This window comes from Pagrus pagrus, assembly GCF_965226575.1.
Source record: "Pagrus pagrus genome assembly, chromosome: 7".
Classification (NCBI taxonomy): domain Eukaryota; kingdom Metazoa; phylum Chordata; class Actinopteri; order Spariformes; family Sparidae; genus Pagrus; species Pagrus pagrus.
The window spans coordinates 7,305,728-7,320,842 of NC_140191.1; the positions used below are offsets into that span (position 1 = coordinate 7,305,728).

The 15,115-nt window shown below is 38.5% G+C and overlaps 2 protein-coding genes across 2 annotated transcripts; one reads left to right on the forward strand and one right to left on the reverse strand.

The window, feature by feature from the left end:
* Positions 1-928: 928 nt before the first annotated feature.
* On the reverse strand, positions 929-5,504 carry LOC311259294 (uncharacterized protein). Its single transcript, XM_084356349.1, has 5 exons — positions 5,437-5,504; positions 4,080-4,436; positions 2,263-2,532; positions 1,895-1,942; positions 929-1,633 (listed from the first exon to the last, which is right to left on the reverse strand). The coding sequence occupies exons 1-5, from the start codon at positions 5,459-5,461 to the stop codon at positions 1,518-1,520; spliced, it is 816 nt and encodes a 271-aa protein (XP_084212475.1). The 5' UTR covers positions 5,462-5,504; the 3' UTR covers positions 929-1,517.
* A 1,864-nt stretch (positions 5,505-7,368) lies between these two features.
* Positions 7,369-14,546, forward strand: psmc4 (proteasome 26S subunit, ATPase 4; the record flags this gene model as incomplete). The annotated part of the gene is given in 12 exon segments (XM_084357213.1): positions 7,369-7,390; positions 7,393-7,475; positions 8,110-8,208; positions 9,250-9,436; positions 10,506-10,652; positions 10,949-11,058; positions 11,193-11,286; positions 11,442-11,609; positions 11,729-11,805; positions 12,652-12,820; positions 13,884-13,939; positions 14,088-14,546. Coding segments are annotated over 12 exon segments (1,326 nt in total). The 3' UTR covers positions 14,202-14,546.
* Positions 14,547-15,115: the final 569 nt, after the last annotated feature.

Genomic DNA, 15,115 nt, shown 5'->3' on the forward strand with positions numbered 1-15,115 from the left:
TTGGTTCGTGCAACTGCAATCAGTCGCCATTAGAGGGCGATGAAGTGAGAGAAACGTCTTTTTTCATTTCAATACAAAAGAATTGAAAAGAACTGATGTCGAAAAACTGAAGAAAAAGAAGCGACAGGAAACATTTCTGATTAAAGAAGAACCTGCGGATGTGGTTTCACTTTCATTATCTGATAGATGTGTAAAGAAAACCATTCCTGAGAAATAAAAACGCGACTGAAGTCAACAACCGACTATATTGAAACTAAGAGCAGACAGAAAAAAATAAACGTGTGTAATAACAGTCTATGTATGTGTCATATAAGCACCACAGCCACATAGTGTTAAGTTTTAGTTTCATTTAATTGCCTTTGTTTTGTTTTTGTTCTTTTTTAAAAAGAAGGAAAGAAAAGTCAGACAGAAAAACAGTCAACAAAAGAAATTAAATATAAACAGCATTAAGTTGAATATATAGTCTCGTGCATTTCACATTGTTTTTTTTTATAAGTTATGCAGTAAAAGCAAAATAGATACACAATCTGGCTCATTCAATACAAAATCTTTTAGACATCGAAGCGTTCAGTCTCATTTTGTTTGTAGACAAAGACTCAGAGAATCAGTCAGTAATCTTAATAAGTAGTGCCGTTGAGATGTACCGTACATCTGCAGGTAAAGGTTATTGATTTGTTTAGTTTTATGACAAGGAACTGTTTGGCAAGTCTGTGCTTCCCTTTAAAAACAAACATACATATTTGATGATTGTTATTATCAAAAATAGGCAGGATATTAAACTTCACACGGTTTACACTGTGAATAAGTGGAGAAATTGTTGTAAAAGTGTCAAGGGGCCGGACTTTTACGTTCCCTCTGTCTGACCTGTAAAGCTCAGACTTTTAATGTGTTAAAACGCTGCACTCTTTTATTTTTATTTCTTTCTCAGCTTTGTTGAATAGTTTTCACAATAGAAAAAGAGACATTACACGTGTTTTTGTGCTCAGCTGCGAGTTGATAGTGTTTGGATTGCCTATTTTGGTAGAAAACAAATGAAATACGTTGCCAGTGAACATTTTACTGCTATTAACATTTTCACAACCTACCAGGTGCATTTCCTCATTATGTTAATAGAGACTTAACGTACTTTGGTTGGGCGGCATTACCTCAGAATGTGTTTGCTGTTGCAAATAGCCGAATACCTTTAATGGAGGTTTGTGAGTTGAGCCAGAAAGTGCCATGAAACAAGTGGCTGGTGCAGACTGGTTTTTGGGATTCTGAGGGCTGATTTCCAAAATGTGGGGAAAAGAAAGGCACGCACTCTGAAATGGCAGCCTTGTTGAACCATTAAGATGTACAGTAATGGGACGTAGGACACAGCAGAGCAGGAACAGTTCGCTGAGAGTTTGTTGCTCTTTTAACTTGAGGCTGATTGTCCCTGTTTATGAATGACTTTGGTCTTGAAGATGAAGATTTCTTTGCTGACAGCCTGGATCTCCATTGTTAGGCCTCTCTGTTTGAGCCAGATGTGAACAAACTCAGTATCTGCGCATCAGCAGGGCAGTTAGGAGGACCAGCAGGACGACGATGGGCACCAGGAGGAGGGCTAAATACAGGTACCAAGGCTCTTGATACACCTCCGCCACGCCTGGTTCTGACAAACAGAAAAACACAGATGTAAAGCATAATTCTGCTCACAGAGTGACGCAGTGTTGGATTCACTGTTGTCGTTCTCCTTTATAAGCAAGTTGAAATTAAAGGAAAATTCAGCCAAAATACAAAGAAAAGAAAGGAAAAGAAAAAAGGCAATGAAAACTCAACCCAGTACCAACATTAAAGCAACCGCAAGGTCTATAAATGTCTTTTTGTAATTAATGTGAATTGATCTTTTAAAGAAAAAAATATTTAGACTCACCAACGGAAGCTGAGACATTTTTTACAGCATCTTCATTTTCTTCAACCACTGAAATGATATTGAATTTTAGGCCCCTTATTACCCTGTTACATAACATTCAGTCTGTTTCCCCATTATTAATACCAAGCTAGTACCTTGTTATTACGTGGTATTACTTAAATATGATCTTTATTATCAAACTATTACTCCACTTTTACAGTTTTATTACTGAGCTGTAATGTTATCTGAAGTAAATACGAAGCATCATCAGTCTAAATGAGTAAATAAAGCAGGTATCCTCCAAAAGTTACAGCGATTCTGGTAAGATCTGCACAATAGTGTAATGTGCATGCATGAAAACTAGATCAGATCAGGAAGCAGGTTATTACCAGGTGGATGGTAGTCGAAGAGGCGTGTTGTTATCAGGTCTTCGTTCAGGTGCAGCCGACACTCATACGTTCCGTTGCTCCTCAGAAAAACCGTCTCAGAGAGCGTGACGAAGGGAAGAGACGAGTTATGATCCCCTGAAGCTGAGTCGCCGGTTTGGAGTTTGTATCCATCGTGAAAGATGGTCAAAACAAATCCGGGATCATGGGTCACGTTTACTTCACACCCGAGCAGAGAGTCATTGTGGCCGGTGAGGTTAAAGGTCATGGTGTCTGAAAAGAGACGCACACAGATACCGGGCATGTTACAGCTCACACTTAGACACAAATGCTCGTAGTGCAGGTTTTGTCTATTTTCATGACGTTTTCTTCATATTGAGGACCCGTGTTGTGTGGCAACTAATATATAATATATAATATATGATATAGATTATAGAATATAGATTAACCTCAACCTCAACCTCTTTAGACCCACCTATTGTTTTTTATCTTGTAACACAAGAACAGTAAGGTATAATTGCATGTGTGAGGCTTCATTTGAAAGGGAATATCTTCTAGTTTCTGAAAATATGCTTGTTTGGCAACTACATCAGCGCAAACATGGCTCAAAGACGTTGTTTTTGCATCATCTAAAACAAGTAATATCTGTATAACAACAAATAGGACGTGATCAGCCGGTCGTTTTGGAGCCACACAATTGATCCATTTTGGTGTTTAGGTATGAGGAGTGCTATGAAAATCCCCACAGATACCTTTGACATCTTGTCAACTATACCAGTATAAAATGTCAGACATCCAGGCCTAAGAGATTAATTTAAGGCATAAAATTAGAGAAACTGTTCACGTTCTGCGATAAACATGTAGAGCAGTTCTGAAAATAGGCTTTCGTTTGAATTATTTTGCACGGGCTCCTCTCAGAAACCTGGTTAACCGTTAACATGGAAAAGGGAGATAACAGTTTTTCTGCAGAATTTGACCTCTTTTTCTTCCAGACAAAGGAAACCAAAGAAAGGTTGCTGCAGGAAGCTGACAAAAACCTATAAATAAGACAGAGCCATTCTGTGCTCAACCCTACAATCAACAGCTAACTTTAAACCTTACTAGAACCAAAAGGTATAGTCTACTCTGTCCAGTTGAGATATTTCAGTTTGGACCAAAGTGGTGGACTGATAGTGGTGGACTTGAGGCAAATGGCTATTTAAGTTTACTCAAACAGCCAATAATTAGCTGTGAAACACACAAAAATGCCCTTATAATTCATAACAAATGTGACAGTGACAATTCTATATGAACGTCTTTGTGTAGGTGCTAGAGAAGGACGAGGACTTTAGTTTCTTTAACAACAAACCATGTAACATTGTAATAATCATGTAAAATTTTAGATAATTTCCAAAATAAGTGAGTCAGACTGTTGTTTATGTCTGTTCTCTCTCACGTCACTACCATTTATAACTTCATCAACAATGCTCAGAAGTGGATCTTTTTCAACGCATGTCAATATTTCTTGAGAAGTTCTGTGATGACTGTAGTCACAGTAAATGCGTTGCATAGGTCGGTTGCAGATAGCTGTGCAGCTCTGGAGAGAAGACACACATGACACATATTCGAGCCTCGTTATAGGCCCTAATAGTCCTCGTCCATCCCGAAAGAGGTCCTGAGTTAGCTCAGAGAATCTGATTTCTCCTCCTCAGACTCCTCCTGACAAACCAAAACTTTATCACAGTTCTGTCTTTAACTCAAGCCAAACTTAAACATGGCTTGAGTTAAAGTCAGAACTGTTCCAATACATTGAAAATGAACATCTTAAATATTGTTTTTACCATGAACCACCAGTAAACTTGTATTTCCTAATATCCTAAAACGTCCCTCCTTGGTGGTGATGGAGACTTTGCACTGGTACCTCCCACTGTCAGCCCACTGGACATTCCTGAAGAGTATGGACTTGTTTGGAGAGTACATATCTTCGTCCAGAAGGTCAACACGTTTCTTATATTTCTCAGAGGGGGGCCACAGTTTTTCATCCTCAGCATCCTGTGGTAAGACCGCCCAATACAGAACTGGTCGAATGACCATTTTCACATTTTTGAAAAGATTGAGCTGGCACGGCATAATAGTATCACGACCCAGAGCAGCGGTAAGCACAGGAGGCTGGTTAACTGTGGCCTGGGAGCAAGTACCTGAAACAACATAAAACATGATGAAACAAGGGTGATGAAGCAGTTTCTGCCAGAACTGCATTATGATGATATGAATACAGCAACAAGCAAAGACCACAACTGTGTTTTTTATTTAGACCTCTGACCAACCAATTTTCAGCTTAATACAGAAAACTATTTTGGATTTATGATCACGTGACAGCTGCAGTTCCATAATCTATATTTCAGATTACTGAACAAAGCAGTAGAGAAACAGCCGTAGATTTCTGTTAAAGATAGACAAACATTTTGAAGATAAAGAAAATGTGATGGTCAAATGTTCGATCAGTGTTATGTCTGTAACTAGAAGAGCATGAGCATGAACTTTGTTGACTTAAGCTGTAGGAGTGCAAATATGCTACGTTAAAGTCCAGCAAGGGGGAAGAATTTAGTGTAGTAAAAACTGTCATGACCAAGGTTAGTGTCAGCTCAGATCCAAATTGTTTTTATCAAGTCTGAACAGTTTTCAAAGTTATAACAGAATAACAATTGTAACAATAGAACTGGAGTCCCCTACATCCACTGGTGCTCTAAATTGGGGGAAAAGGGCGTTTGCTGAACAAGAAACAGAATTTACAGGTTTGAAATGTAATTTGATTCAAAAACAATCGGTAAAGATGTGACTGCACTTACATAAAGCTAGGTTTGAGGGCTCTGTCTACTTATTGAGCAACTAAAAAATCAAACCATTAACAGTCCAATGTTATTCTTCATCTAACCTGAAGCTCGTTGTCGTTGCATATACTGTATGACAAATACACCAGAGTATACAGTATGTACGCACATCTGTGTCAATACCACAGCAAAGAAACCACAGAAGAACGGTTAAAATGACCTGAATGAAACCTCACGCCTGCAGAACATTTGTACTAGAACTGATTTGCAAAATGAGTTAATCGCAATTTTTTTCTGTAATAACAAGTTTAGGATCCCTGTAACAAACACTTACATCTTTCATCTAAGTCATACATTTTATGCCTACCTGAGACCACGAAGAGGAAAAACATCCATTGTATCCATCCCAATTCAGCCACTTCTGACAAAAGGATTTTTAACATGTCTCTCGGCTGAAGACAAATTAAAATGACGACGTTGCCTCCTCTGAGTTATGACAGACAGATGAAGTGTATGCAGGCGTATATTACCACTTCCTCCTAAGACTGGAAGATATCACACCTCTGAATCTTTTAAAACATAAGGCTGACTTACAGGTTTACATTTACAGCATCACTGTATTTGACAGAACAAAAATAGCATAGCAAATAATTAAAGATCAAAAACAAACAAAAAAAACAAACAGTATTAACAGTATTTTGCTTTCTTCATCAGCAGACACACTTTGTTCAGTTGACATTACACTGGAGATGTTCAAATGTTTTATTCTGAGCACTTTGATGAGCTTGACAGTTTATTCTTGATCTTATAAAAAAACACTCAACAAAACAATCTCCACTCAAGGTCCTCTTACCCTCCTGTTCTTGGGCTTCTGACTGTATTGAAAACAAATACCTCCTTAGATTTTTCAGATTTTTTTTTTGTCAGCCGTTGTTTCCAACAGCGAGAATTTACTGCGATGCCATCTGCCGATAAAGACTGTGTGATGGAAAAAAAAGTAAACTGAGTGGAGATTGTTCTGTCTACTGCGGGATCAAAATCAAGAATAGACTGGAATAAAAATTCACCTGCTCACTCTTATCGTGCATGGTTCACTCAATCTTGTAATTTTCCCACTGCCCACATGGGTGAGTAATAGATTGCTAGACCAAGATGTAATGATGCCCTTTTAACAAACCACCATCCTCTCAGATGAAGACATAGGCTTTGCTGATAGACAGTGGTGTACTTTTCCATGTGTCCCCCCACACAGGGGAAAAAATGTATCGTTCATATTTACCAATTGCTTTTTCAGTTGAGCCCTGAATGGAAACTGTCACGGTGTGCCCTGAAGCATTTTCACACCGAGAATACAGAGATGTGAGGACCCCTATAGCTCTGCAACAGGATATCTTAACTTTCTGCACACCCACTTCCCTGTGGTAAAGCTGTGAAAAAAAATCTACTCATGTAAATCATCAAACCCTTACACCATCCTGTGTACGGAAATAATGATTTTACCATATTATTTATTAATATTAATATTCATATTCATTTGTATTTGTATGTATATGATAAACTAATATTTACATGCATTTGTATTATTGTATTATATTGTTTATTATTTATTTCTAATTCTTTAAAAGTTTGGCTAAATTCACTCCTTCAACCCACAACAAAAGTCATATTACAGGTAATGCATCATAAACATGCATCACTACAAACAGTAAGTTTTTGTTTATTTTATATTTTTTACTTATAAGTACTTACAAGTAATTTTCACCATAAGTAATGCACACAAATGAACCTGCCTTCATAATGCCCAGGTTGGTGAACAAGTGTGACTGGGCCTTTGTTATAAATGCCCCCAGACTCCAGAACAACCTGCCTGAGGACCACGGGTTGAATAGCTCAGTAACCACTTTTATATCTCTTTTAATAATTAATTTTTATTAAAAGGTTGTTTTTTTTATTTTTTATTTTAAGGATAGCAGTTCGTCTCTTGGTGTGGTGTATTTGCATAATACTGTCTAATGTTTTTTGAAACTTAATTCTTTCTATATTTTATATTATACTCTTTTAGTGTGATGTATTTGGCATTATGCTGTTGTCTCTTAACTTCTCTGTATAGTATTTTTTATTTATTATTTGTACAAGCACCTTGAAAGATGCTATATCAATACATTATTATCATTATTATTATTATTATTATTATTGTTACTACTACTGTTATTATTATTATTATTATTATTATTATTATTATTATTATTATTATTATTATTGTTTTGTCCCTGAAACAATTAATATACTTTATCTGGCCATGAACTACATTACCCATAAAACCTTCCTCCAACGTCTTACGTCATAACGTCAGTCGGTAGGGCAGAATTCAACATGGAGGATATCGTAGCTGTAGAAAAGAGTCCGGTATGAATCAGTGATATTGTTTCCTGTTTTCTTCTTAAAATTAACGGAGTTTCTGTGAAATGCTCTTGTGAATATACGTGTTTGAGTCTTGCCGTCAACAGTCGTCCGTCGCAATCTTTTACCATTCGTTAGCTCGTTAACGCTGTCGAAACGTAAACCTGCCAATTCATTCTCTACTCGGTTCAGTTGCTATGTCACGCAAGTTAGCTGCTAGCTTTAGCATGATTTGTTGATTGAGGTAACGGTGATGAGGGTTTTTTAGAGAACTATATTCATAAAGGCTTGTTGTTAATCATTTGGCGGATGTTTTTATTGTGTTTCGGTGCCTCACAAACGGTTTCAAGTAATTCGTTTTTGGCTTTTGCGAGCCGTTAAAGTTAGCTAGCAGTCAACGAGCTAAGGTTAGCCAAGCTAGTGTTTGTCTCCAGTAGGTGCAGTGTCATTATCGAGCAGACAGTTGTTGTTTATTGGTATGTTTCTGTACAGTTAGATCTTTTCGCTTCCCTGTGTTACTAAGCTGAACGTATGCTGTGTCAAAAATATGTTTTTCCTTTTGTTTTGATGAAATACAGTACAAGGTATTCGCTGATGTGTGGTGTGAAATATGACACATCATGTTAAATGTGGTTCACAGGACGAGATGCCGGCAATACTGACCTCCAGACCTCAGACAGGTTTGTCTTTCCTGGCACCAGAACCAGAAGATCTCGAGGACCTTTACAGCAGATACAAGGTCTGACACCCTCTCATACATTTGTGTTAGAAGTTATAAAACATCTACACCAGTAAAATTCAACATGCACATTAATGCAGCAGTAATATTAATCCAATAACCTCGTAAATTATATCAAAACACTGAGATTTTCCCATTTTAATGCACAATGAGTACTTTTACTTAAGTTTGCCGATAGCGCTTATATACTTTTTTAGAACAAGGTTTTGAATGCAGGGCTTTTACTTGTCATGGACTATTTATTTTTATAGCGTGGCATCAGTACCTGTACTTAAGTCGAGGATCTGGATATTTCATCTACAACTGTACATACAGTATATATTTATATACAGTGGCTCAGATGACAGGGTTTTGGCTGCTCTCTCTGCTGCCAAACAGCAAATGTTGCTGGCTTTTTTAATGGCTTTCAAGCGCCTGTTGCCAGCAAATATCGAAACTTAACAGACTTTGTTGGCTACTTATGACAAACCCGACAGTGTATCTAAATTGATATGACTAAATTGATAATGAGTGTATGGAGTCATCATTATCAATTTAGACATATGTTTTTCTCCGAGACGCAGGAATGATTTTCTGCTAGACCGATTACGTACAAATGGAGAGCTAATTTACCTGTTAAAGAAAATGACAGCTTGAGTTCATCCAAACTAGCAGTTAGTCTGAGATGTTGCTGTTGTGTAGATATCAAAGACACTAGCAAAGCAACACAGTGTGGGGCCAACATGTTTAGCTATATATCTTTAAACGTTACAGTTATAGCTGAAAATGGCCACAGAAATAAAAAAAGTTTGTCGATTTCACATTTCTCCACAATACAAATCAACCACCAGTTTTCTACCTGGAAGCGACTGTTGTTGTTAGCGTGACTGCACAGTGATTTTGATTTGTTTTTCCTCTATAAGGAGTCTTAAAAAAAAATCTTCAACTGTGTGTACGTCCACACACATTCTGCCAGCTTTGGTCTATGATCTCCAGCAAGCAGATTTACAGTACTCTGTGATCTCACCCGTCTTTCTTCCTCTCTTTTTTGTACATTTGCAGAAGCTGCAGCAGGAGCTGGAATTCCTAGAGGTGCAGGAGGAGTACATCAAAGATGAGCAGAAGAACCTGAAGAAAGAGTTCCTGCATGCTCAGGAGGAGGTGAAGAGGATACAGAGCATCCCACTTGTCATTGGCCAGTTCCTGGAAGCTGTTGACCAGAACACAGCCATTGTTGGCTCCACCACAGGTACCATTAAAAGAAAAAACTGCGTAAATCTGAAAGACCTACACCGATCCAAAAGAATTATAGCTGACAGTATTTACTTTAACGAATAAAAAATGTAGAGGAAGCTCCTTTTTGAAACTGCTGTCAGTCCCACAGAGCATCACCGGCATCTCATAATTTTCCAAATGGAAAGTTTGCAGAATGGCTTTGAATTGACACTAGAGGTCCTCACAGGTCAAAAAATGTCTGCCTGACAGAGAGAATGGGCTGTGAATATTTTGTACAAACCCGTGATCGACCTTATACATTTTAAAAATCACAGAAACCCAAGCCTGAATGGATATGATTGCAGCTGCGCCTGGAAACGAGAAGTGCTGCTTGTAATCAGTGACCAAATAGCCTGTGTATATTAAGATCTATGTGAGATTTTAGAGAACATGTCACTTGCAGTTGTGACTACTTTATAGAATCAGAGTTTTTGAAGACATGAGTTTTGGAGCTGGGCTGGACTGGTCCTCCAGGATTTGGGAAGGTAGTTGTAGGATGCACCTGCCAGCCTTGCCAGATAGGAAATGTTAAACTATTGTTCAGAGGCTTCAAATTATTGTATTTGATAGAAAAACTACCAGACTTGAGTAATAACCACAAGAACTAAAAATCATAAATGTGTAATTTTACAGAACTGAGCTCACTTGTGCAGTCAAAACAACTTAATTTGAGCACAGCATACTTTAGTGAGAAAGTTCAAACTTCACCGACGAGTAGGAACAGCTCATTTCTCCCTAGCAATACAATTCCAACGGATAAATAGAGGATAAATAGAGAATAATATAGACTCAAAATTACTTTCTGTGAAAATAAATAACTGAATAGATAAAGCTGAGAATAAAAGATTAATGAAATGGCAGTTGATGCATACAAGCTGTATGTTTGAATGCTTTATCATGTTCAGGCTTGCAGAGTCTTGAGAGAAACCTGGAAGAGATTCTGTCATATTTTAATTATTCATTGTGAAGTACGTGTTTTAAATGTGTAATGAGTTCTGTTCCTGTGTTCGCTCGCCTTTTATTCACCCTCGTTCTCCACTCAGGGTCCAACTACTATGTGCGCATCCTGAGCACCATTGACAGAGAGCTGCTTAAGCCCAATGCCTCAGTGGCCTTGCACAAGCACAGCAATGCCCTGGTGGATGTGCTCCCTCCTGAAGCTGACAGCAGCATCATGATGCTGACGTCAGGTAAACAACTCTCTCAGAGGATTTAAGGGCCTCTTTTAATAGCGAGGACGACCATGATCATAACTGGAGGCTGCTTTATTTTTCTACACATGTTACAGAAGATTGTATTCATACTTTGTAATTATTTTTTTACATTGCCAAACATTAATCCTATCCATTTAAAAAAAACAAAACATAAACATAGATGCCATTCTCTTGAAACCATTGAAGAAGTTTGGAGATATTGTACAAAGTTTGCTATGCTTAAATAGTCTTGCTGATATAGCTTTTATTTTTCTCTGTGCTTCTCTTCCCAGACCAAAAGCCAGATGTGATGTATGCTGACATTGGTGGTATGGACATTCAGAAGCAGGAAGTCCGAGAAGCTGTAGAGCTGCCACTCACACACTTTGAGCTCTACAAACAGGTCAGATATTTGAAAGACATGTGACGTTTTCACATGGACTTTCACTGTGAGGAAAATAACATGAATTTACTCTCTGAAAAATGTAGATAACCTGCGCTAGATATGTATTAACTCAGTTCTCAATCCATTCTCAGATTGGCATTGACCCACCCAGGGGTGTCCTTATGTACGGACCTCCAGGTTGTGGCAAAACCATGTTGGCCAAGGCTGTGGCACACCACACTACAGGTAAGTCCTTCATATCAAAGAACTGTACATCATTTACACAAGTAAACCATCTTCCCAAACGTATCAGGAAAAGATCTCTGATAATTATTGATATGGATAAGGAATACGTACAGTGAAATGAAAAATTAATCTTGGTCCAATGTCTCTGTTCCCAGCGGCGTTCATCCGTGTGGTGGGCTCCGAGTTTGTCCAGAAGTATTTGGGTGAAGGCCCTCGTATGGTGCGGGACGTCTTCCGGCTGGCAAAGGAAAACGCTCCGGCCATCATCTTCATTGATGAGATTGATGCCATCGCCACCAAGCGTTTTGATGCACAGACTGGAGGTATGAACATGTGTGGTTTACATGTAGACTTGTTATTTTCACTGATTGCATCCTTGTCAATGCCGTAACATCATTTTAAAAGTGTACCCTCTGACATTGTTTTTTCTTTTCTTCTCCAGCTGATAGGGAAGTTCAGAGAATCTTACTTGAGCTGCTCAATCAAATGGACGGCTTTGACCAGAACGTCAATGTCAAGGTTAGTCCAGTCCACCTGTCTGAGAAAGCTCTTAACTTTCCCCCTGTGACTGCACCATCTCTGTTTGTGCTGACTCGTGTTGCCACTGATGGAGCTCGAGCACTCAGCGTGAGAACAGCAGCCCTGCCTTCACTACGCCATTGGTACTATGCCTAATGTCCATTCATTCAGCTTAGCCAGCACCCAAAAGGTCCGTCAGTCTTCAGAAACTAAAATGCACATTTTGCCCACAAGCTATTTGCAAAAGCAGCTCAGTCTTGCACAAAGAAAGCCTTGCCATATTTCTAGGAACTGTTTTTTCTTTGAATAATTCATTCTCTCAAGGTTTTTTTTGTGCAGACATTTGAGAAATTTCACCGACAAATCCTGTTAACCGAACAGCTGTAGCTCTGTATCGTGCTTTCTGTTACAATATTAACAAAGCAAGTGCTCTTTCTACTATTTTTTGCCAGATATATTTAGTTTCTACTGGCAATGCAAAGCGTTACATTTCAATGAAAAGGTATTATTTTTGCCAGCTCTAGCAGGTACCTTCTGTTTATTTTACCAGCCTTTTGCAGGTGATCTGGACAAATAAATACCAGTGCAGTGACGCACCTTCTTAATAAAATCATAGCTTCATCTGCTGGTCAGTTATTGATTGAAGTCTTTCCATTTCTTTGGGTTCCAAGTTTCAAAGGGTTGGCAAAACCACTGCCCTAGATACCATGGGTGAATTCTGTCCAAGTTTTGCTCCTTTGTCTTCCCTTCAGTGAGCCATAAGCAAACATTTCATGTGAAACCAAACGAAATACAGTTTACCATCTTGCTCACATGATGCCTACTGACATTTGAACTCCCCCTTAGGTGATCATGGCAACCAACAGAGCAGACACGCTGGACCCTGCCCTGCTACGTCCTGGTCGTTTGGACAGAAAGATTGAGTTCCCCCTGCCCGACCGCAGGCAGAAACGTCTAATTTTCTCCACCATCACCAGTAAAATGAACCTCTCTGAGGAGGTCGACCTGGAGGACTGTATCCTTTTTGGTTTTAATAACAGCGTGTTTGAGTCATGGTTGTGTGTCTGTGTCTGTGTAACAGAATGAGAAATTACCTTTTAGTTTTAGAGGACATCCTGTGCCCCCTGATGGATTAACCGTAATACAAAATAATGAACTTTCTTTATATACTGTGCAGCAAATGCAGCTTCAGTTTGTACTGTTGCCTTTGTAGAGCCGATGTTTCCTCCTTCTCCCAGCTGCATATTCTTTTGTTTAACTTTTTCCCCCGTAGCGTTTTCAAGTGGTATTATTATCGCCACCTTTGTTGCAAAGACAACCATATCGCTTTCCGTTTTTCCAGAGTAGCAACTATCAACAACACAGGACAAAAACACACGTTTATTTATTATTTTATTCTTTAACGAACACGTGCCCGGTGACGAAATTGCAAAGTGAAAGCGAGGTTTATAGTGAACCAGTCTGAACGCTAATGCAATATTTATAATTCATAGTCAGTTAGCAAGTAGCTGTAACAATGTACTGTGTTAGTACTAATCTTCCATTCATACAAGTGTGGTCTTGCGTTATATTTGATCTTTTCCTCAACACAGAGGCTGACAGCAGGAACTCATTAATCCTGTGCCTGTGTTTTTATTAACTTCATTCTCTGCTGCTGTCCTGCACAGTTCTGCCAGACTTAATGACCTGTGATGTTTGGCTTTGAGTCACTTATTTGGTTGCAGCAGTATCACATTTAACACATACCTCTGAGTGTGAACAAGGGATTATTTTCTCCTCTGTAGAGTAAAATATTGTGGTATAAATCTTTACATCTCTCTGGGGACGCCACTACACTCACTTTAGGTGTAGTTGTTCTGGACTGTTTATGCTGCAAACACACTGACAAATATTCAAAATATGAACTCAGATGATGGAAATGAAAACTCTAGCCAACACATGCTGCCTGTGTGTGAGCATCTTGTTTACACTGAATCATTCTGATATGGCTTTATGTTTAAACACAGCTCAGATAGTCAGATGTTTTGCTTGTATTTTGGCATTGCTTTGTTGTTCAGTCATCCTTAACTGATGCACAGATGTGGCCAGACCAGACAAGATCTCTGGAGCTGATATCAACTCCATCTGCCAGGAGGTGAGCTAGAGCTTTAATTATTTGTTGATTTATGCTTTTTCTTTGAGCCGTACAAAATAAAAATCTAATGGAAATACAAACAGTCTTTTTTTAAAAAATTTTTTATTTCTTCCCTCTTTTTTAATTCCCTTCTTTGCTTTTTTTTCAGGCTGGCATGTTGGCAGTGCGTGAGAACAGGTATATCGTCCTGGCCAAAGACTTTGAAAAAGCTTACAAGACCGTCATCAAAAAGGACGAGCAGGAGCACGAGTTCTACAAGTAGAGAGAAAAAAATACATCCCGAAACAAAAAGGTGTCCAGACACACAAGTTTGTTATTGATTTTCATCTGTGTGTCTGTATCCACAGTGTGTCTTGTGGATTTGCAGTCCCTGACTTGAATAGATTTTTGGACTAAATTTACTCACTGCACCACCAGGCCTAATGTCAGATTATCCCTGTCTCCAGCTATGAGAAGACACACTACCATGTGATGGAGTGTTTTTTGTACAGGCACTCTACTGGTTCCTACAAATATCAGGCCCCGACTGTAGCTAGGATAGAACATTTGTATCTATATGTACTCACATAACAAATCCATTAAAGATGTTTTCCATAAAAAATGTGAACGTTGGAGTGTTTTCTTCCTTGAAATATATAACTTTTAATGGAAGATGCTTGATTATAGAACTAGCATCGTTGTGTGATGGTCTGTCTTGTCATCAGCTGTTGTGAAAAGAGCTGAAGTTAGTAGTCAATGTAACAATTGTGTGATTTAAATTGGCTCTATTTTGATTGATTTTTTTTTTTTCTGGATGCAGCTTCTTAAATGGGAATTTTGTCTGATTTTCTAAATCTTCTATGACGTTAAAATTAAACGTCCAATTTGTGAGAGAGTTGACTTTGAGTCTCACTCCCAACTCGTGAAATACTGCTGGCCCTACCTACCAACCCAAGCTGTCAGAATTTGAGGAGTTGGGAATGAGACTGAACTTTCTTAGGGAACAGTTAACCCACAAATGAAAATTCAGTCATCATGCTGATAAAAAAGTTAGGTGAAGTTTCTTATTACACAAAACATTTCTGGAGCTTCACAGCAAAACACTGTTGCAGCATTCTCCAACCTTTTTTAACTACTTCAGCTGTTTAGAGAACGCTGCTTTGCTGTGAAGCTCCAGAAATGTTTTAGTGGCTACGA